General features: G+C 40.3%; 1 protein-coding gene across 11 annotated transcripts in view; it reads right to left on the bottom strand.

Annotated features, from left to right (window-relative positions):
- The window catches only part of SPHKAP (SPHK1 interactor, AKAP domain containing), a 106,600-nt gene that overhangs the window by 27,404 nt on the left and 54,750 nt on the right, over nt 1–24,446 (bottom strand). For all 11 annotated transcript variants that reach the window (XM_073359839.2, XM_073359841.2, XM_073359848.2 and 8 more), the window contains 2 exons: nt 4,393–4,452; nt 735–869 (listed from right to left, as the gene is read on the bottom strand). In XM_073359839.2, the coding sequence (XP_073215940.2) occupies nt 735–869; nt 4,393–4,452 (195 nt within the window). The remainder of the gene's footprint in view (nt 1–734; nt 870–4,392; nt 4,453–24,446) is intronic.

Here is a 24,446-nt window from a genome sequence, read left to right as displayed (position 1 = left end):
ACGGGGTTAATAGCTCTCAGGCTCTTCCATTCTGCAATTAAATGTACCCACAGGCAAATGAATTCCTGAGACAATTTAGCCCAAGGGATATTAAAGCACCATCATGAATTCCTTTCAAAGGTGCCTAATGAGGCCAGTATGGCCGGGGATGGAGACAGGGAGGATTGCTAGAGCAGGCTGGCCAGTGGGAAGAAGGAGCAAGACCTTACTTAAAAGGGAATCTGCAGCAGCTCTGCTCTAACGCCCCACCCTCCCCCTCGCCCCCATGAATCCAAAGCATTAAATCCTCTCTCCTGCCTGTCCATGCTGCCCTTCTGCCCCGACTGTCTCTGGAAGCAGGATCCTGAATGAGCTATGCCACCATTGGCTGCTTTCTCAGGATGCTGCACAGAAGTAGCTATTAGGGGTCCTGAATGAGAGTTTGAGTGAATATGCTTACGGCAGTATTAACTCTCACCTAGATAGCCATAGGATCTGGAGGGGAACAGGCTGATCCCTGGCTCCACCCCTTCCTATCTCAGCTCAGCCCCCAATTCCCCCCTGATTTGGACTTTTAACTATGTAGCTGCATAAATAGTGTTTAAACAGCTAAGCTTGTTCTTTTTATGTGTACATACCTGTGTAGTTCTCAAGCCAGCACTTGGCTCTGTGCTTGCAGATTCTTTTCTTTCAGATTGCATACACTATCCTTGATGGCTGCGATGTGTTCCTAAAGATAAATGAATAGTGCCTACCTGAGAAACTTCAAAATCAGCCTGAAGGTTTCCTGAAGTTAATCCACTCAGCAGGACTATTTCGTTTTCTTTTGGTGGTTGTACATTCATAGAGCTGATAAGTTTTGGGAGATTTGGAGAGACACTCATCAATCTCTGCAATAAGAAAATTATGGCTGAGATAACACCACTCTACTTCACCCCGGTCAGAGTTACCCTGTTGCATCCGTAAATATTTAAAGGACACTTGGTAGGCATTCCTTTTAAATGCATTTTAAAAATGAACTCAATTCTCAGAACATACCGGAACTAGAATTGGCAGCACTGAAAATGCAGGTCCTCTATTTATGTACCAAACAATTACAGCAATGGCAGTGCAAATGTCCCCACACTGCCCTAGAAATATGACAGCATTAGGGATCAGAGGTCAGTTCAGTCCCCATGCCCATAAAAAGTCTTGGCCTTTGTACTATGAATAGCTCCTGAGTGAACGGGACTACTGTGTACATAGTGTTAATATGTAAAATACAAAAGGATTAAATAATTATTGGTATGGGCTAAATCTTGTAGTTCCTACTCAGGCTTATGATTAACAAGAAATCAAAAGGAGTTTTACTGGAAAAAGATCTGCTGGATTTTGCCCTATGAAATTAATTCCGTTTTAAATCTATATTTACAATGATGTATTCAATACACCATTTGAATTAAACATCCATTTCTTAGATTTAATATACTCTGTAGATACTTTGGTTTCATAACCTATCATTTGTGATGTGAAAACAGAGTAACTTTCTATATGGCATGTGTTTTACATATATGCACAGTACATTTGAACAAAGATAAACTACTAATGATGATGATACGTTGCTCTGTTGTTATAATATTTGTATAGCAATAGCGCCTGGGAGCCCCTGCCATGGATCAGGACCCTGCTGTGCTAGGTGCTGTACAAATGCAGAACAAAATAAGACTCCCTGCCCCAAAGAGCTTACCTAAAGCTCTTAACGTGCTGTATGAACAATAAGTAATTAAACATCACAGTGTCTCTGAGACACGTAACCATTATTATCTCCACTTTATACATGACCAAGTACAGCACATCAGTGGCATAGCCATGAAAAGAATCCAGAACCTTGACACCCAGTCCTGTGCTTTAACTACAATACAGTTCAAAGATACTTCATTTCCCCCCTCTTTATCTTCAAAATGATAAGGTTACAATACTGACATTTCTCCTTACACTGATTTAAATTAGACTTAATACCAATGGCTGGCTTCGCAAACCTAATTCAGTTACGGGGAACAATCTACTTCTCAGTACATTGATCTGCAGATATGACCAAGTATTAATATTTGATATAAAACTTAAATTCGGTGCTTCAATTCATTTTGACATTTTTAGTCTAGTACCCAAAAAGTACTTGTCTTTTTTTCATGATAATTTTTCTGTTATCATAGTGTTTTCTCTGTATTTTCTCTTGCTTAAATTACCATATTTATCAGATTACTTAGGCTGGAAAACCATGACATTTTAAATATCTTTTTTTTTTTTTTCCCCTGCTTGGAATCAAAGGGAAAGGTCTGGGAAGAATGTTCTTAAATTTGTAACCAAGAAACCCTTGTAACATATTCTATAGCACAGTATAGACTCTATTTTATAGGTGACAAAAGGATGATTTGAAATGCTAACAGACAGCACCAATATGTAACACATGGCACTGTACAACTTATATAAACATTTTTGTGCCTCACAGTTATGCCAAGATCTTTTATATACTTCTATTAAATATTTTCACTGCACTAGCATGTTGTTTAAATCCATAGTGTCAAAAGTAGATTTTACAGTCATTGTAAATTATACAAAGAAAGGCATACAGACCGATCTTCCTTTTAGAGGCTGTTAGATAATATATAAACTTTTATCTTGGTGGCACATATTTTAAAATGTTCATTAACCACAGAGGAAAACCCACTAGTTTTCACTTATACCTAAGAAACATTCAGACTACGTACTGGTAACTCTATTTCTAGAAGGCTAAATCCTGTGGTCTGTCGAAAGGCGACATATGTAAGGCCACATATGTAGGGCCTCTGAGGTAACAGACCTGGCATTTTTCAGTGCATGGGGTATCCCAGATGTGGAGGGAATGCAAGGAGAGAGGGAATGTTGCAAAGTAAGGTTCCACTCTCTCTGTACCACTGTACTGGAGGGGCCTGTGGATAGCTTAGGGACGTGGCCAGTGAAGGCACCACTACGTAGATCTATGGGTCAAACCCCATGTTGCTGTGAGGAGTCTCCAATGGTGATCTGTGCTTGTGGGAGAGGATTCTAACACTAGCCCTTTGCAAATATGTGCTGCGTAAAGCTCATTTACTTGGGTTTTGTGCAGGTGTCAGGATCTGGCCTTTATCAAGGCTCTCTTGCTCATTAATCAATCCCCATGACCTGACATAGCATCAGTTCTTTAAAAAACAATACTGAGGTTGTAAATAAATAAATAAAATAATTTAGTACTTCTGTGGATTCAGTGAAGTTAAACTTTCAATCTGGCATCCACACTTAACCAACTGATTCAACAGAAAAATCTATTTGCCTATGGAAGCTGTATATATTTTTGATGTTTAAGTTTCCACAGCTTGAGGCTATCGACAGCTGCTTGTAGAAAGACTTCCTTCTCGCGAATCACTGGCAGACGGCAATTAGGAAAATAATGTGGTAGTTCTCAACTGAACTGAGAATGGCCCCAGCAAACAAATTTCAGTATTTCACTGAGGAACACTTTGAGTATGGCCAATAACCCCCCTCCTTCAATGTGTTCACTTGTCATGTATTTCTGATGCCAGCATGGGATGATGGAGGCAGTAAGGGAAGGTTTAAGCTTCCATTCTGTGGCCCTATATAAAAGCTCAGTTTTGTGCCACACTTTCAAAATGTCCCTTCTTCCCATAACCACTGACTTGAGCATTTCAGGAGGATTTTCACACATTTTCAGTTGTATGTCCAGCTGTGCAGCTGGTTTTATGAATTGATAAAGAGTGTCCTGGTTTTCTGCTCAGTAAATAAGCAGAAATCAATGAGTCAAATCCTTAGGCCCTTAAACATTTTTTTTAACTAGTCTCTAAAGTCTCCAAAGTCTGGAGTTTGCCTGAATAAGACTGAGCAGCTGAGTAAACGTAAATAACTGAGTAAAAGGGCCTCAAGATTTGCTTGATGATAGGAGGAAAAGACGTCATGAGACTATTTTATGTACTGCAGTGTCAAGATAAACTACTACAACTACAACACATGTACAAACACTTCTTTTATAAAACCAAGACTTAGCAGAAACTCCACTTACAAAACAGGCATTGTGAATTTAGACCACAAAATTCTAGTAGCTGGCATCCGAGTTGGGCATAAAGCCACACGTGTAGAACTGTATCCAAATCTGAATTTCAAACACTGTTGTTTGAGGGGTTTCAAATCCAGAGTTTTGATTCAGCCCACATTAAAATGAGTGTCCATTTGTAAAATTTAGATCCATGTTTAGGTTTCAAATCCTGGCAAAGTTTGAGAGGGGACAAGAGAGAATAGGGCCGAGGAATATGGTTTGGGTCTCTCTCTCTCTCATCACACCATCCTGTGAATAACATGAACATATGTATTGTGCACATTATTAGGCCTTTCCTAATTTGATACCTGTTTTAAGTGCTCATCACTGCAGTCATCTTTGTTTGCATCTACATTCACAAAGCAAACCTGTAATAAAAAAAGAGAGAAAAAAGGTAGTCTAAGGTTTCTTAAGAAATTTAGCAAACAATTTAAAGGTAATTAATATAAATACATTTCCTACACTTGTAGCTGGATATGGCACCTTTTCATCACACAAAAAGAACTGTCATAAGGTCAAATGGGAGTAATGTACTGACATTAAAATGGGAGAAGAAAAGGCAAGAGAATTAAGAGCAATCATTATATCTTTCCAACACAAATTCTCTTTGTCAAATTGCCAAATGTAGCCATTACACTAGAATGTAATGGATATGGGAAAACAGAGAGGAAATCTGGCAACGGCTAGCGTAATGATGCTCCTCCACATTGCCTGCCGCATGACTCCCACGGCCACAACACAGGACACCTTGCACTACATAGCAACTACTATTAGGTAAGATATAATTCTTCCTATTACAGCATGTAGCTTTAGTTCATTTACTAGAAAGCTGGAAGGTTGGAAAAGGGAAATTAATGGAAATTAAACATTTGTAATCAACCAGCTGGGAACAGGTTAAGTTTGTGGTGTATGGGTTTAAGATCACATGGCTCAAAAGGATTCTAGCATGTCCAGACGAACCTAATAACTTTATGGAAACTGAATATTTTTATCTTGGGAAGAGGGTTCATAAACCAATGGTACTCAAGGGCTCTCTCTAGCCTTAACCAGGCACTGCAGCTGCCAGAATCAGTAAAACATCTGGTAATTTTAGACGTGGTTCTGTGGAAAGTGCCAGTTTCACGGTGAAAAGAGGGGTATTTTTTTCCATTGTCTGACCAGCTCTGATCATCATCTGTTTAAGCAACAACAGCATACTTGACACTGTAGAATACTAGAGATTGGCCAAAACAGGAACCCCAAATCCAACCCTTTTTTAATTTGGGAATTTTTTGTGGGGGAGAAGAGAGCCAATTCTGAATCCTCCGCTTTGGTGGTAAGCTGCATTCAAGGCAAAAGCCCCAAAACTGGACTTGCTCCTATTTTTGGATGTGGCAGAAATCTCAGAAGAACAGTCTGAGATTTAAATGCTGATACATCTTGACCTAAACTCCAGTCCAGATTCAGGGTAGAGTCCAAATCCTACACTAACCTTTAATCCCCAGGTTTAGCGCCAAACTTCATTTGCTCAGCCAATTGCTCTGTAATAATCAGAGGAGGAACAAATTCCCTGTCTGATTCAACTGAAGACCTATGTGCCTCAACTTTTGTTGCAGTCAATGGGAGTAGCACCTCGCAGGAAGACTGCTCAAACCTCATACGGCACTGGCTTCTTAGACAAAAAAAATACAGTAACTGGCTGAACACTGACATCTTTTGAATGCTAATATGGCTGGATGAATTACAACAGACAAAACATTTTCTTTTTTCCAACAGAAGTCAAAGGACTTGATTATCCTAGTTCATGAAGGACTCTTTGGGAAATGCTTTCTCAGCACCTGCTCACATTATCATTAGGCTTAGACAATATTACTTCACTTCCATAATCTGTAAAACTCACTTAGAAAGGTATAAAGTTTTAAAAAAATGAAAATGGTACATTTCACCAATATACTGAAGTTAGACATTCTGCTGCATATTATATGTCAGTTCCACCCTAACGTAGCACTCATTTCAGCTTATATATGTACATACCATATGTACAGATTATGACCATCTGTAGTAACAGCAAGCATAGCAGATGGAAAGACTCAGCCCTCCCAGTGTGAACCAAAAAAAGTGCAAAGAAGAATACTTTTTGCTCTTTAAAAGAGTTTATTTTATTTTAATAATGTAACTTCTTTACACCAATACAAAAACATATTTTCCACCATTACACTTCAAAGAAAAGTATTTCTGTGCTTGAGGATGTCAGCCAGAAGAATGTGTCACTGTCACCAGGGTTTTATGCATGGCTAACTTTTAAGATGTACTTATTAGGAAATGGACATGTCAAATCCATAAAGTAATAAAAATACCCTTTAGCAATACATACTATAGTTACATAATTTCCTGAGCCTGTTATAGTTAATTGTACAGAGGAACAAAATCTCCCTTTCTTTTAGTTGATTCTTAGGAGTTGTATATTACGGAGGCAGATGGTGTATACAACAAACCATTAGAAAATATTGGTGCCAGATTTTGTTTAGCACATACAACTTTGAATTTTGCAAGTGTCCACAATGATAATATGTTCCTAACCATATAAATGTGTGTGTGTATGGGTATGTTTATATATATATATATATACACACATACATATACATAGGTGAATGGCCATAATGAATTCAGCATAGATGTCAGGAGACATTTTGAAAACCTGGTGAAAATGTATACCTCCATTTTTTTATCTTCTCAAGCATGCTTCAGCTCCTGTTCTGAGAGATAAGATGTGATTTGGGCTTTTAAGTGCCTGCACTTTAAGTGCTTTTGAAAATTTTACTCTGGGACTTAAGGAAAAGGTGCTTTATTTCTTAACGCCATTTTGGCTCTATCCCAAAACTGGATTCAATGGGAGTTTTTATGTGCCAAAAAAACCCAAAAAAGTCTGGCTCTGCTCTCTCTCTATGTATGTATGCACATACATACATACAGTGTTACTCAAAGACATTATTTTCCAATAATCCTTGTTTTTGTAATTTACTGCATGCCTGAATACTGATGTGGTGCTGCACATGATTGACCTGAAATATCTATTGTCTCTTGTAACAGTGACATCAGCTGCCAACTTAAAATATGCCTCTACCAAGCACGCGGTGAAATTGTCAGTTCCATTTCATGTGGAGCGGATGGTATATATTTAGCTCTTTTATGCCTCAGTAGAAGAAGTAGAATCATGTGCAGGTATATGCATTATTTAAAGTCACAGCTTGTTTTCTTGTTATTTTTTTAATTTGATATCCAAATGCATTTATTATATATATGCCTAAAGCAGTACTTTATCCTATATATCTGAATACACTGACAGGTGCAAATTTCATAGAAACTGATTTATTACATTGCCTTATTACTGAAATCTCCTGGAATTCTGCACTTGCGTGGACTTTTCAGATGTGAAGCTATAGGCAACTACTGCAAAGATAAATGTTGTGCCCCAGTGGTTATTGAAATGTATTGCAGAATTTGCTTGATTTTTTGCTATTTTAACTGGCCCCAAAGTACTGCCAGATTCTAGGAGACCCATTAAGAGTATATCTGTCCAATTTAACGGACACGAAAGGAGAAAACTGAATCTAAAAATCACTCATGGTTTTCGGCTTGCCTGATATTAATGAAATATATTAGGTGCATTGACTTATATTGGTTGATAAGCATATGACTGTTATCACTGAGAGACCTCTGTCATAATATAGTAAACGGACACTGAGATATAATTGATAATTTGAAAAAAAATGTTTTAACTGTACAGATTACGAGAAGAGATTGAAGTTAGGTTGGTGTTAGCTAACCCCAATTTAACCATGAACTTTTCTCTAATGTAGATGCAGGTTAATACCTTTAACTATAATTTAGCAAGACCTTATAGCCTAACTCCAACTTCAGCTCAATGTGGGAGCACCCCAATACTTCTAGATACCAAACTGCTCCTGTGTGCACCTCCCTTACACACCATCCTTATTTCTGCCTCGTTGCCAGTTATTCCCACAGGCCCTACCTCATGGTACCCTTTTATGATGTTTGTCGGGGCAGGTTCTTCAGACTGATCCCTGTGTGCATCATCAAACAGAACTGGCCCACTAGTATGCTAAACTTGACATTGAAGGATTTTTAGTCTCCATGGCTCGCAGAAGAAATGAGGTAGACTTCATATCCTCTCTAATGCTTATTACTGGAACTGCTTGGGGGAAGGGGGAAAGAAAGGAAAACACTGTAAAGGAAATTTTCAAGGAAAACAGTGTCAAGGAGCTAGAAACTCCTGAATCTAATCCTGGCTCTCACACTGTAGCCCTTGGGCAAATGCCTTTATCTCGCATGCTCTCCCCCCTCCCCCCGCCTGCCATCTGTAAAACAGGAATAACGATACTTAGTAAACTTACATGTTATGACAATAATTTGTTTATGCTTATAAGTCCTTTGAAGAGATAATGCATTATATACATATTTCTACTTATTTTATTTATTAACAGATGGAATGCTAAATTCAGGGAATTGCTGTAAGCATAACACTTTTTATTTTCACACCTTGGAACAGTCAAACAATTTCAGAGTGCTTTATGGTGCTGACACTAGCAAACAGCTTAGTAAATAAGGATCGTATTAGTACCTACATTTGCTTCATTGTTCTGTTACAGGATATGTAAACCAAAATTGACATAGACAGTACTTAATGCCCCCTAAAGAGAAAAGCTTAATGAGTGATATTAACAAAGATATTGTACCAGACACTCTTCATCCTTCTACCTTGTACATTAATTCTTTTCTCCCCTTGTTCAAATTATGTAACCTTTTCCTAATTATATACGATAGGGTGATCTAGTAGCAACCCCTATATTTAGCTTTCCTAGCACTTTACATTATAAGGTATTCTTGTGACCTTTTCTTTGAGAAGCTCTAATACTGCCATTGTTTTCAGCAGACCTTTGGTATTTGGCAAGGGAAATCCCTTGGGCTAAGGAATTGCCTTTTCTTTGTCCCATGAAATTCTGTTCAGCTTTTGCTGAGAAAAAAATTGTTAAAACTCACCATTTACCTTCTGTTGCTTGTGTTCCTAAGGCCAATTCTGGCAGCCTGCCAAAATAATAACTAAACACAATCATTCTAAGCTTAGGCTGACCAACATTGCAGCTGCTCTGGCTGTTGCTGACACCTTTCTGGGAAAACCTGGGAACTGCCCTAGCAGTTATGGGGGAAAGGGGAAGAGAGAGAGGTTGGGTTCCCCACCCCCATTAAATGGCCTTTTCAGGGTGACACATGGGGCTGGAGCTCTCCCAACCTATAGTGGAAGAGCAAGAGTTGCACTGAGACAAGCTGAACTCCTCACCCCACCCACCAACCATCTTCAGCACACTGCAACCACCAGCCCAACCATTCTCTGGGATTACAGCCTTCTCTTGCGGCTAGCTAAAGTACTTGTAAAGTACCTGTAGCTTAAGTGGTAGCAGGCCGTGCTGCCATTCTGAAAATTCAGGATTCAAAACCTGCTGAAGATTCATAATGGAAATTGTTACAGTTGCACACAAAGAGTATGTTTTGTCTTTTCCTTCTAAAACACTAGAAAAATACATGAATAAAATCTTTAATACAAGAATGTTATTTTGGTTGTAAAGGCAAGCACCTGAAAATTAGGAAATGCTTGATATACAGTTGCTTGTGCGACCTTAATTCAGCCCTCTTGTGGATATGCATTAAAATATAGTTGTTAATTATATTAATGTTTTTTCCCCCTACAGGATCCCTGACTGTAAGACTTAATAACCTATGATCATATTTTTAAAGCTTGTTAATGCACAAGGGGAGGTGGGACAGAGTTCCAGTTGCATGGAAAACCGTAACTTTGCTGTTCCACTGCTTTAGGAGCTTAACTATGCAGTCTTGATGTTCTCTTATGGTAATGTAGTTTTTTTTTTGTATATTTTGTATATTTTTTGTATATACAAGCCAGAGAGGTGACATATATGAATGCTACTGTGAGGTTCTTTTCAGTTATTTGTCACCTTTGGCAAAAAGATGTAGAGCTTCCTGTGAAATAAAAACAATAATTAAAAAAACCCCAGGTTGAATGTACCTTGGACTTTAACTATGTATTACCTTTCCAGCAAAGCTAAAGTCTCTCTCCAGGAGCTGTGTATTTACATTTTCACTGCCTCTAAGGACACTGTGCACAATGTGTAACTTATTGCAACGGAGCCAATATAGAACTTTTAAAACATATGAAATCTGAAATTCACCTATGTAGAGGGTCAGCATGAAACCTGTTAAGTTCTAATTAAGCCCTTAGTTAGGCTTAATTGATGCATTCGACCTGTGTGCCCTCTCTGTGCAGGTGATTTTCACCCATAGTACCAACCCACAAAGGGGGGCTTTTATAAATATGCTTGACTGCTAAAATGTAAATACAGTCTCTAACAGAGTAAGCTGGGCCTTTAAGGGGTTCAAGTCCCAGCTCTGGCCTATGCCTGGTTCCCTCCCACTCTCTTCCAATCACATAACTGAGAGAGCAGGTAACTAAGAGCCAGGCCTTCTGGGACATATAAAGGCCAGCCTTTCATCAGCCTATGTCAAAATGTGGGGGATAGTAATTGCTTGCTGCCCCCCAAACTGATGTAAGGCCTTCCACCCAGGGCGGTTAGAGAAGCACTCAGCCCCAGACCCAGGAGGAGCTGTGGAAAAGACCTGGGAGCAGACAGAACACAGACCCTGGGAGAAAGAGCTAGTTAAGCTACCCAAGCTGGGTAGGCCCATGTTTGTTTGCCTTAGGGGGGCTGATGGACTACTGAGCCTAGGGAAAGGCTGAAGGTTGTTTTGTGTTTGGAATTCTGCTTACCCTGAAAGGCGAGGTCTCTTAATGTGTTTGGTCAAATAGTTAAAACCAGTTAATAGTTAATAGTTAAAACCAGTCTACCAGCCTGGAAATGCCCTTGAGAAGGGGAAAAATTAAGCCTGTGACTGCATCTCCATGGTGTGGAGTGGCCAGCTAGTACTATGCTGTCCCTTTTACTGGAGATCTCTTGTGCTGCTGGTAAGCAATTATTGTGTTAAAGGTCTTCCAACTAATGCTTTACTCTTCTAGAAGTCCAGCATATGGAGTGGGAAAGAAGTCTACATGGGTGACAGGATTAGAGAGGTATGGGTTGGCCATTGCAGCTGTGCCCTAGCCAGGATGATGCAATTATGACACCTTTTAATGTTCAATGAGTACATTGTTTGTACCTTTTCTTGCTCATTGTGCACTATGAAGCATGGACCTTGTGGTATGCATTAATATTATTTGTGGCACCTTAGAGACTAACAAATTTATTTGAGCATAAGCTTTTGTGAGCTTCATGCATCCGATGAAGTGAGCTGTAGCTCACGAAAGCTTATGCTCAAATAAATTTGTTAGTCTCTAAGGTGCCACAAGTACTCCTTTTCTTTTTGTGGACACAGACTAACATGGCTGCTACTCTGTAACCTGTCATTAATAATATTGTAATTGTTCAGGGAAGCACTTCATGCTAAGATTATTAGTATACTGAAGATTACCCATGTGTATTCTCCCCATATTCTTTCATATTGTACTGTAAGGAGAATTGCTGATTCTAGAAAGCCTATTATGATTTCTGGTGTGTTAAGTATTCTAGTGCTAACCACTAACGGTTTTGTCTACTTGTAAAAGCAAAACTGTAAAGTTACGGTTGTAGGCAATATATAATTCCATGATCACTTTAATTACTTGCAAAGTCACTTGTAAAGATTTTTAATGGAGTCAAAAATGTTTTAAAACAATCTCATATAGTGTCTCTCCTCATTCATTTTTGCCCTCAGGAATAATATTCTCATGTGATAGCAATTTTCAGAATATTGAGCCACGTTCTGATCTAGTTTTGTTAGTGCAAATATGGAATAACAATGGAGTTACTCCCAATTTTTAGTGGTGCAAGTGAGATCAGAATCTCCATCTGTCTTTAGGAAAGATGGTTTAAATCACCATAATTTCCGCATAGCACAATAACCAAATATAACTACTCAAAGCCTTCACTCAGTAGGATGATATAAATATACAGCTGCATGTCAGTCTCCCTTGGGAGCTGAAGTTAGATAAAGCCTAAAGGAAAAAAAATCACTTTATATATCTTTGAGACAGAGCAAAATGTAACCCATAGGAAATATTAAAGGAAAAGCAATATGGCAAACTTTCTCCAGAAATTTTGTTTTAAGCTTTGTGTCTTTGAAAATGGTCAACTACATCTACATATTTCTGACTTCTATTAGACTAAAATAAAATGCCTTTTTCAGCTGATTCAAACAATGCAGACATCTGATTTTTCTGTCTCTATGGCAGGATCATTTGTTTTTAATGGTCATCAAAATGTTGATTCACAAAGCTTCTAAATAGAAACTTGCATTTGTTTCTACTTGAAAGATTTCTGCCAATTTAAAGTAACATTTAGATGCCAAACACTCAGGGACCTAATAGGCAGTATATGCCTTCCTGCATGGACCCCTAGGCAGTGCTGCTAACTCTTGTGATTTTTGGAGTGATTCTTGAATTCGGTATATCTTCTTAAAACTCCAGCTTCTGGAGACGTGATTACATGAGAATTTCAGCTTTCATGACAAAACAAAATTTTAGCCTTCATGATTGTGGAGAAGAGCTTTAAAATGTAACATGAGTGTACTCTTAAGGCTTAAAAGGAGAAAAAAAAAGACACATACAAAGAACCCCTATCCTAAAAGGTATGATGTTTTTTTAAGTTAATCTCCTGATTTTTCTTTTTTTTAAACATTTGGGGCTGGCAATACTGACTACACCAAGGATGGGCAAATTATGGCCCGGATCCGGCCCCTCAGGGCTTTGGATCCGGCCAGTGGGATTGCCCCCCGTGGTGCCGCAGGCGCTCTCAGAAGCAGCTGGCACCCCGTCCCTGGGGCGGGGGGCAGAGGACTCCATGCATTGCCCTTGCCTCCAGGCACCACCCCCTGCAGCTTCCATTGGCTGGGAACGGGGAACCGCAGCCAATGGGAGATTTGGGGGAGGCACCTGGAGGTGTGGCAAGGGCAGCGCGAGGAGCCCTGTGCCCACCCCTCCCCCAGGGGCCGCGCAGGGACGTGGTGCCGGCCGCTTCCCGGAGCGGCGCGGCATGGGGCCAGGGCAGGCAGGCAGGGAGCCTGACCTGGCCCCGGTGCACGCCGCTGCCACCCCGGAGCCGCTTTAGGTAAGTGGTGCTGGGCCGGAGCCCGAACCCCTCCTGCACCCTGCCCCCCAACTCCCTGCTCTAAGCCCCCTGTGGCACCCCGCACTCCTCCTGCACCCCAACCCCCTTCCCTGAGCCCCCTCATACACCACGTACCCCTCCTCTGCCCCAATCCCTTGCCCTGAGCCCGTTCCTGCACACTGCCCCCACTCCCACACTCCCTCCTGTACCCCAACCCCCCGCCCTGCCCCTGCATTCAATTTTTCCACCCAGATGTGGCCCTCGGCCCAAAAAGTTTTCCCACCCCTGGACTATGCCTTTTCTGAACGGGCATAAGGGCCTACCCATATGGATCTTACTGGGGGATCTGTGGTCTTGCTCAGTTCACCACAACCTCCAACAAAAGCAAAGCTTTCAAAATTAATGCCTTATGTCAACATTACCACATAAATAAATCTAGGAATATGAATGAAACAGTTGCTCAGTATTGCCAAACTCAAGAGAGAAAAAATAATGATACTGCCCCTCCCCAAATATTTAAAAAAAACACTAAAAAACATGATTTGAATTTTTTGACTCTACAACTCCTCTCTACTGTTGTAGGGGGTGTGTGTGTGTGTGGTGTGTGATAATTTCAGGTTAAAAAGTTGACCTTTAATGCACATAAAAATGCATGAATCTTCCTGTCTGCCCCCTGCCCCTTATCCCTGAAAAGGCGGAACTGTCATTTATTACCTATTACTGTCTTGATCCAACAGCAACATGTCTCAGCCTCCCACTGCCCCAGGATCCTCTTTGTACTCTAGGGCCATACATGAAGTCAGGGCTGATCTGTGTCCTCATCCCCAAGGCTCTTGTGCAGAGCTCTGCCCATGTACTGAAAACCAAGGGACTGGAGGAGCTTCTTCCATTATCATTAGAACTCCTCCTACAGGTGCCAAAATCCCATGACTCATGATCAATTACTGAGAGTTGGCAACATTGCCTTTCGCTGGCTGCTCAGAGAGGACTCCCTGTACCTACCACTACCCCCAGGCTCGGGGAGATGCCATTCTATTTCCTCCATCTCCCACCCCTCAGCCTCCCTCCTGCCCTCTGCATCCCATTCCCTTGCAAATACTAAATCTGCCTTCTGCTCTCCCTCATTCTCCCCATTTGCCTTTCACAGCATCTCTGTTACTCCTCTCAGTCCCTGGGTCCTGACTAGCCCTCCTCCCCATTATAGAGTGGCAGCCATTTTGCCTGTGGGCATGGCTTCAATCTCAGTGAAAACAGTGGGATGTAGCAGCCAACTTTATCAAGGGCAGCCTCACTTCCACATGCAGATAGATAGTAAGGGAATGGTGGCCTTGCTGGCTTCAACCCCACTGACAGTAATAGGAGATGGTGACAATTTTGAATAAGGGAAACCTGGTGATTTATCAGTCTTTCATCACATTTTCATGAGACAAGTAAAAAATACTCCAAAAGTCATAATAAAATAATCAGAGTTGGCAGTACTGGTTACTCCTTATTTCTGTGCCCAACAGACCAATCAGGGCTCCACTGTGGGTCATGGGGCTCTGTGTCTCAGTCCATTCCTGTTCTAGAAGTTGCAGGATTGGAGCCCTAGCAACCTGAGGCTTGACTCAAAGCCCATTGATTTAAATTGGAGTTATTTCGAAGGGAGACTTTCTAATTCAATGAGCTTTGGATGGCTCAGACCCATGCCAACTGCAAGAAACAACTTTTTTTATGCACATCTGGCTAGCATTATAGAAGTAAAACACTATCTAGGTCAGGCATTGAAAGTCAAACACTGTTTTTTATTAAAATAATGCAGTCAGGAATGAAGACAAGAAAATTATTACAGAAAACAACTGAAACCAAATGCACTATTCATTTGAGTAGCACCAACTGACCTATCTCCCTATGTCCACTCTTTCATGGAATACTTCTGATAAACTTTTAGTATTTAATTTTGTTTCTCCTTTTATTATTTCTGACTTATTACTGAAACTTGGTTATCATGTTAATATAATTCTTTATAAAAGCTTATGTCTATATTACCCATTTCTGCTCAAATGACTTAATTGTGGGCCCTTCTACCTACTGACTTTCTTCTGTAACCATTTAAATGTCAAGTGCAGTCTCTGGAGACTAAATAATTTATCTATGATGTTTAACAAAACCAATAAATCTCATTCCTGGGCCACTCTCAATATGATGTTGGCTGAACTAAACCAATGCTGGCGCAAAAGAAGATGCGACCACTTAACTTTAACATTAATTTTATCTCCAAACATCTTCCTCTTCCTAGTTATACAGAAGCTTACACTAAAAAAAGGGCCAGACTGTTGCCATGGAAAACCCATGTGCTGGAAATTTTTTTGTCTTCCTCTGATTGTTTCATAGTGTGTTGGGGTCACAGAGGAGCTGGCTTCTCAACAGAAAGAGCAGGAATGAGTTTAGATCTGAGATCCGTTGAGGGTCCTCTTGGCTCCCCTGATCTCTATGGCATTATGGTTCCTCCCTCATCCTACAACATAAACATCAAGACTCTTGGCAGAGCTGATCTACAATAAGTTAACCATCCAGGAGACTTCATGCAAATGTGTCCAAAGTTTAAAATGCTTCCATATGGTTGAAAAAACAGAGGGAAGATTTTGTGGAAATTTTTGAAATTTCCCTCTTTGGGTTCAAATATTATGAAAATGTCATAGATTCTCACCTGTCATAGATTATGAAGTGCTGCTCTAAACTATTATAAATAAATTAAATTATAATTTACTACACATAAAAAAACATTAGCAACAGTCATGGAGAGGCAAAGGAAGATAATTAAAAAAAATAAGTATTTAAATCCGTCCCCCTTATCTGTGCATATTAAATAGTTTTACAGTGCACTAACAGCATTTTTAGAACTCAAAAGAATGACAGAATAAATGTTAAGCCAAATTTTATGCTAATGATTTCACTAAACAAAGATGTCAAGGGAAAACATTCCAACACACTGGCAGGCAGGGATGTTGAATAACCTCAAGCTCCAACTCTTTTGGTTCTCCAGTGTGCATAAGTAAGTAGTAACAAAGCATAAGCACATACTTCAGCTGGATGGAAACACAAGGTGCTGCATTATACTTGTGCCTTTGCATCTGAAGTTAAAGTGTGACTATCTCAGAAAGGTTACAAGAGTGCCATTCTCCCAGCGCACTTCTGCAATATAGTAGTACCTCCCAACCAGTGGTCATGCAATTACAAGTACACTTTAGACTTCCAGAACTGATACTCCAAGCTGCTTCTCCTTCCTAACATAACACTGACATGTATCTCCTATTCAATTTTGTATCCTCTCACTCACAGTGGAGTTGGGATGGTTGGAAGCCCTGGCCACTGAGCTTAGAAGTAGGGCTGACAAGCGATTAAAAACATTAATCACACGATTAAACAATAGAATACCATTATTTAAATATTTTTGGATGTTTTCTACATTTTCAAATATATTGATTTCAATTACAACACAGAATACAAACTGTACAGTGCTCACTTTACATTTATTTTTGATTACAAATATTTGGACTGTAAAAAACAAAAGAAATAGTAATTTTCAATTCACCTAATACAAGTACAGTAGTGCAATCTCTTTATCATGAAAGTTGAACTTACAAATGTAGAATTATGTACAAAAAAACCTTGAATTCAAAAATAAAACAATGTGAAACTTTAGAGCCTACAAGTCCACTCAGTCCTACTTCTTGTTCAGCCAATTGCTCAGACAAACAAGTTTGTTTACATTTACAGAAGATAAGGATGCCTGCTTCTTGTTTACAAGTCACCTGAAAGTGAGAACAGGCGTTCACATGGCACTGTTGTAGCCGGTGTCGCAAGATATTTATGTGCCAGATGTGCTAAAGATTCATATGTCCCTTCATGCTTCAACCACCGTTCCAGCATGCGTCCATGCTGATGATGGGTTCTGCTTGATAATGATCCAAAGCAGTGAGGACCGACGCATGTTCATTTTCATCATCTGAGTCAGATGCCACCAGCAGACAGTTGATTTTCTTTTTTGTTGGTTCGGGTTCTGTAGTTTCCGCATCAGAGTGTCGCTCTTTTAAGACTTCTGAAAGCATGCTCCACACTTCATCCCTCTCAGATTTTGAAAGGCTCTTCAGATTCTTAAACCTTGGGTCAAGTGTTGTAGCTATCTTTAGAAAACTCACATTGGTACCTTCTTTGTGTTTTGTCAAATCTGCAGCATTGAACATGTGCTGAGTCATCATCTGAGACTACTATAACATGAAATATATGGCAGAATGCTGCTAAAATAGAGCAGGAGACATACAATTTTCCCCCACGGAGTTCAGTCCCAAATTTAATTAACACATTATTTTTTTAACAAGCATAATCAGCATGGAACCTGTCCTCTGGAATGATGGCCGAAGCATGAGGAGGCATATGAATCTTTAGCGCATTTGGCATGTAAATATCTTGTGACGCCGGCTACAACAGTACCGTGTGAACACCTGTTCTCACTTTCAGGTGACTTGTAAACAAGAAGCAGGCATCCTTATCTTCTGTAAATGTAAACAAACTTGTTTGTCTGAGCAATTGGCTGAACAAGAAGTGGGACTGAGTGGACATATAGGCTCTAAAGTTTTATATTGTTTTGTTTTTGAGTGCAGTTATGTAACAAAAAAACTACATTTGTAACTTGCACTTTCATGATAAAGAGATTGCACTATTATACTTGTATGAGGTGAATTGAAAAATACTATTTCTTTTGTTTATCATTTTTACAGTGCAAATATTTGTAATAAAAAATAATATAAAGTGAGCCCTGTACTCTTTGTATTCTGTTTTGTAATTGAAATTGATATATTTGAAAATGTAGAAAAACATCCAAAAATATTCAATACATTTCAATTGGTATTCTACTGTTTAACAGTGCAATTCATTGCAATTACTTTTTTTAATCATGATTAATTTTTTTGAGTTAATCGCATGAGTTAACTGCAATTAATCAACAGCCCTACTTCGAAATCTTCATTGTGGGCTACAACATGTAGAAATGAGTGGGAAATGGTAGTTGCAGTAGACCACACTGGTAAAGTTCCCTAAAGGTTGAGAACCAATATCCCAGAGTATAGTGCGGCAGTGTGGGGACAACGGGTGGCTTCCATGACAGGAATGGTTTATATGATACTTTCTTAATTTTTAGGGTGGCACAGATTTGGAATAAGAGAATACAATGTGTAAGTGGCACCACAACATCTTTTCCTCCAGGAAAACCAAACTACAACATTTAGCTCTTCAACTCACTGATACAAGAATATAAATAAATAGATTTATCAGCTGCAGCTTTTCAGGGTCATATGCTGGGATTTCCAGTTAAGAGCGAAGAGCTGAAAAAACGAGGAAGGAGCATCAACACTATTATGGGGCTACTGTGAGGCAAATTATTCCGCTTCCTACTCCTGGGAAAAGGGGCTGCAGGACTGGGTCCTATGCATGCTTTGTTTAGGACAAGTCCTCTTTTTAAAGAAAATAAAAGAGATTGGCTAGAGTGTAAGCCTTGAATGGCAAGTTCATTTCTCTGAGAGAAAGGAGGCAGAAACCTAAAAAGGAAAAACCCTGGGAAACCTGGAGGTCTGAGGGCTTTGTCTGGGCTCATTGTAAGATAAATGTTCACTATTATATACAAACAAGAATAAGGGTGCAAAATCAAGCACCCAAAAGTTGGGAAAGCAGAATTAAGGTCCCTCGCCTCAGCCTGTCCCTGGCTCTTCCTCATCCCTGGGCGCTGGGGCCAGGCTGTTTCTTCCTGGGGTAGAAGGGGGGTATAGGAGAAAATGTCTCCCTATGCAATTGCCTGGAAAAGTCCTGCTCTGCCCTAGGCTTTGGAACCCTGCTGAGCACAGATGGATTCTTTGGATAATGTAGTAAAAAACTTCTGCTGAGCATGTGCAAGCAGTGACTATTTCCAGAGGCTTGGCCAGATTTCAGTGGATTTGTAAAGGAATGGCAAAAGGCACCTCTCTGATCCCATACATTTGCTTGAAAATGAAATCATGAATCACCAGCACTCCAATGCTCATAGAACTTGTTGTACAGCTGCATTAGAAAGATTCATCAATTCAGTCAATTTGACATCTTAAATATATGCACTCGAAACCCTAAATGCCACTGCATAATTAGGAAGGGAGGCATGGCTGCACCTTGAAATTATTTTTTTTTCTTTATCTGCTGTTCCCATTACTTAGATTTATTTTTGCACTGCTTTAGCAAAAGCCTGAAATTATTAGGCCAAGACCATGGTGTTTACATGAGGTAATATATAAATTGAATTCATATTTATCTGGAACGAAGCATATCTTCTTAGTAATCTCTTATTGAGGTTTTCAAAACAAAGCACTTTTCAAGCACCTCTCTTGGTAGAGGGTGACAGTTTCTTAATAAGATAAGCACGAGAAGTAGCTGAACTAGAAGATATTGTATACAAATAATACAGCCATAAAGCAGACAACGTGTGGATAGTAGTAGTAATGAATCTCATGTGTAAAATGACAAAAACAGTACTTTGCATATGCAAGATCTGTAGATATTTAAAAGCTGGCCAGACCAAACAGGGCAAGATTTTGTATCAAGATATGCATGCCCAGCTTCAAGCAGAGGCTATGTTGCTGACATCTGAAGCCAGGATCCATACTGTAAATGTTTTAGCGGTTGGGGCAGAGGACTGCCCTGCACTAGTATAGCAAGAGGGATTAGATTCTCCAGGAAGTACTTTATGATTCTAGCTCCTATGGTTTCAGGAAAGCAGTCTACATCTCTGTTTTCCTGGCATTTTTTCATTCACTTACCCCATCTGAAGACTTTACATTTAATGATACCTAGCCCTTAAATATTTTTTCATCCACATATTTCAAGATGCTTTACAAAGGATGGTACCAATCCCATTTTACAGAGGAGGGAAGTGAAGTACAGAAGTGAAATTACTTGCCTAATGTCCCAAAGGTTGTCAATATGAAAGCCAGGAAGAGAATTTGAGTCTACTAACTCCTAAGCCAGTGCCCTATCCACTGGACAGAGCCACTATATACTATTCTGTTGTAGACCTCTGTCAAACTAGATTGGGGTAATGAGCCAGCCAAAGCAATGCAAACTGTAATGGCTAGCTGGACAATATCTGGTAGATAGAGGACTGATTATAATTGACAGTATTGAAAGGGCGGTGGCAGGAATGGGCAGCCTACCCTAGTATTTAGTGAATGGATTGGGAGAACCAGGAGTTGTGGCTTCTGTTCCTAACTCTGCCAGTGACTTCTGTAGTGACCTCTGGACGTCACTTCCATGTCTGTAAAATGGGAATGATATTAGCCAGCTTTGTAGGGTATGCCGATTCCTGACTGAAGGGTGCTATATTTGTTCTGAGTACTATTGTTATATGCACCTCTAGTTTAAAGAGAGAGGAAAAGCCCAGTTTTCTACCGCCCCTGAAATACTGCACTGGTTTATTTGAGGCACAGTCATGGGGAGAAGTTCTGCTGCTGGCTTTTTCCGCAGAGAGGCGGCTAGGTTTCAATAGTAACATTTTCTTTCCTATTGTCCCACTTATACTGTATCTAAACCTCTTATCGGGCATGTGTGTGTGTGTGTGTATATATATTTGATTACAGACTGTTACTAGATAGACAGAAGCTTATTTTTGCAGCCAATAGATCACTGAACTACAGAACCAGAACAGAGTAACAGAATTGATGTCTGTGTCATTACGTCTGGCTCCCCCCTCACCCCTCGCCACAGTTTGATAATAGTTAACACATTCCTTCCCCCCCCCATTCAATTCTTCCTTTTCAAGGGATGATCTTTTTAACTTAATTCCTTATGAATGTCTTCATGCTGAGGAGGTGAGGCTTGTGACATTTCAGCAGGCTGGTAGAAAGAAAAAGTACATTTCCTGGTGGTGTTTCGAGACAGACCTTGACTGTACCCAACATAAATTGCCAACTCAAATATATTCAGTGTAAAAGGAAATCTTTTGGGGAGTTTTCACCTGATTTTCTTGACTAATAATGTTTGCTTTGCCCATGGGGGAGGGGGAGGGATAGCTCAGTGGTTTGAGCATTGGCCTGCTAAACCCAGGGTTGTGAGTTCAATCCTTGAGGGGGCCATTTAGGGATCTGGGGCAAAAATGGGGGATTGGTCCTGCTTTGAGCAGAGGGTTGGACTAGATGACCTCCTGAGGTCCCTTCCAACCCTGATATTCTATGATTCTATGATATGTCCATGTGGTTCCATCTCAGCAGTAGCACAGGACAGTATTCAAAGTATGAGGCTTGCATTCAGGAACTCTGGGTTCTGTTCCCTGCTCTACTACCGATTTGCTGAGCCATCTTGTGGCGTGTGTGTAAATCACATAATCTCAATGTGCCTCAGTGTTCCCATCTGTATCTAGAGATAATGCCTTCCTTACTTCAAAGGGTATTATGAGGATTAACACAGTAATCTTTGTAAAGCGCTTGGAGATTCTTGGAAGAAGGCAACTCAGAAATGGAAAAAATTATTTGCATTTAGATGTATCATCTTTTGTCATAATCTTAATTTTGGCAGAATTTAGGCTGATTTTCCGGATATTGATTCTCATCACTCCCATTAATGTCATTAAGAGTTATGATTATGTATTGATGACAGTAGCATTGTAGGGCCCAACTCCACTAAGCACCCCTGCTCACCCCATACATGGCAGAATTTGTTCCTTAATAGTTAATGATTAAAGGAGATGTGAAACTGAGTGTAGCAAGTGAAGTATTTGGAATAGCAGGTTATATACACAGAATAAAAATGACTTGCTTTTGGAAGGTACTTGAACTAATTATCCATTCAAATTTAAATGTAGTGCTGCTTGTGTTTAAATTCCATACTTGCCAACATGCCTTTGGCAGAGAAACCAGCTGTAAAATGTAGAAATGAGAATGCTGGACGGAAGGTGTTTGATTTTCTAAAGAAGTGGATGCAGGATGAGATAAGTGGAAATATGAAGAAGAATGCTTTGGCCTTATCCATTGGAAGAAGTCACGGGGAGAGAAGAGAGATGTGTGTCAATAGCCTGGAGGTCAGGGTGTTCACTGGGGATGTGAGATACTCAGGTTCATGTTCCTACGCTGCCTGATTCAGATCATGGACTTGCTCACGTGAGCACCCTAAGCACCGTGCAATTGACTATCCTTTCTCTCCTGATTTTTCACCAATTTTGCAAAGGCCTTAGTTTCATTTCAATGTGGAACAAAAAAAATGATTCTGAAACCTCAATTTTTCACTCAGTGGAATTCTTGCTTTTTGGCCAGCCCTATGTCTAATACATACTTGCAGTGGGTACTTCTCTGGCCTTACTTAGCTCTCGCTTGTACTAATGTAAATCATGAGCATCTCCTCTGTAGTCAATGGAGTTCACTAGTTTGCATGAAGGCTCCACTATCAACAGCAGAATTCAGCATTGGACTTAAAGTCCACGCAAATCAGCAAAGATGGAGAGCCCTGTGGGGACACAGCAACTTCAAAGCTAGCATGATCCTTCCCTTTCTCCTCAGTTATCCACAGGACTGGAGAAAGTGACAATTGCCCTCTTCTGGGCGTGAGAGTGGAAGGCAATTAGACACTTGCTTTCCCTCTCCTCTACCTCAATCTTTGTTAGCTTGGGGCCATGTAAATAATCTGTTAGCCCTGTCAGGTTCTCATTCTGTTCAGTGTGCATGTATAACTCATTAATGTCAATGGACCTATCTTATTTCTCTGCCTCACTCATCTGATATACAGTCAGATTCATCTTGAGATGGGCAATTACTACTTGAATAATATCCTTCTGGTTTGGGGCAGGAGTGGAAAAGGGGTTTTTGTTTGTTTTTTTGCTGATGTAAAAACAATACTTAGTGCTGTGTATCTTCAGGGTGAAACACAAACATGAGCTAACTAATCCTCACAGTTGCCTGTGGGATAGGTATTATCTCCTTTGTACAAATGGGGAAACAGAGGTTAAGCAGTGGGATTAGAACTAATGGTTTCCTGGCATCCTGTGCTGTGCTTACGTTCTTGTGGCAGAGGGCTGTTGTAAGGACAATAGATACAGGGAGCAAAAGAACAGTAAAGAGCATTCTCTTTTCTTCATTTTGTATTTATCTTTTCACTTTAACTTCACTTAAAACATAGCAACTATAGAAAAATAAACATCCCCACTAAGAAGAGAATAGCTCCCTTCTTCAGACACTTATATGGAGCTTCATCGGAGTGCTGTACGGTACAAACCATTTACCCATATAGTTCAGTAATTCACTGAGACATGATTCTCTATTGTTAACAACCCCTTTCAAATTAATGCAAAATGTCTGAGTAAGGTTTTCAGTTCAGTGGCTTTTTAAAAATTCTCTGCCCTCCCCCAATGTCCTATAACATGTACAGCTTTTGCACACCTCACTAGCTTAGATCCTCAATAGTTCAGATCTTCAAAATGAACCACCTCTTCTAACAACTCCGTGCAGGTTGTCAGTAGGGACTGAACCTGAAAGCACAAACCTCTACCACTTGAATTCAAGGAGTATCTCATCAGTTAGGAGCAGCTGCTGATGGCCATCCTCTGCACCAGCTACAAAGCAGCTGGGCGTAGGTGGCCAGTATGTTATATAGTTACCACTTTTGTGTTCTTAATGTGTTATGTGTTGACTGAATGGGCCACATAGCCCATGACAACCCACCTACCTGATAACTGTAAACTCTCAGGCAATCAGAGGCAAGAGGGTTGTCGGTATAAATATTTGCTCTCTGCAATCTATCAACAGGAATGTGGAATAACCTCTCTCCCTGAAGGGGAGTGTTCTTCCTGTCTGCATACAGTGTTCAGGAAGCTCATTTACGTGAGATCCCCCCACCCCACCCCACCCCACCCCATCCCATGTAGCTCCACAGTGCTGCCAATGGAGCAGATGAAGGTTTCCGCTGCTCCCCTTGACTGTAGCTGACTGTCCCCAGGAGCAGTCAGCCCACAGTACAGATCACTTCCATGACCTCCTGAGTCTTCTGATTCCCTCCCGTTCATGTGAACTGGGCCCAGGATATGGCCTTCAATAGCTGTTCTCTTCCCCTCAAACTTAAATCCCTTCAAAACATGTGTTTATGGTACTAAGAGGCCTTAGTGCACT

This window comes from Lepidochelys kempii, chromosome 9, assembly GCF_965140285.1.
Source record: "Lepidochelys kempii isolate rLepKem1 chromosome 9, rLepKem1.hap1, whole genome shotgun sequence".
Lineage (NCBI taxonomy): Eukaryota > Metazoa > Chordata > Testudines > Cheloniidae > Lepidochelys > Lepidochelys kempii.
This window is presented reverse-complemented; position numbering and strand designations above follow the sequence as displayed.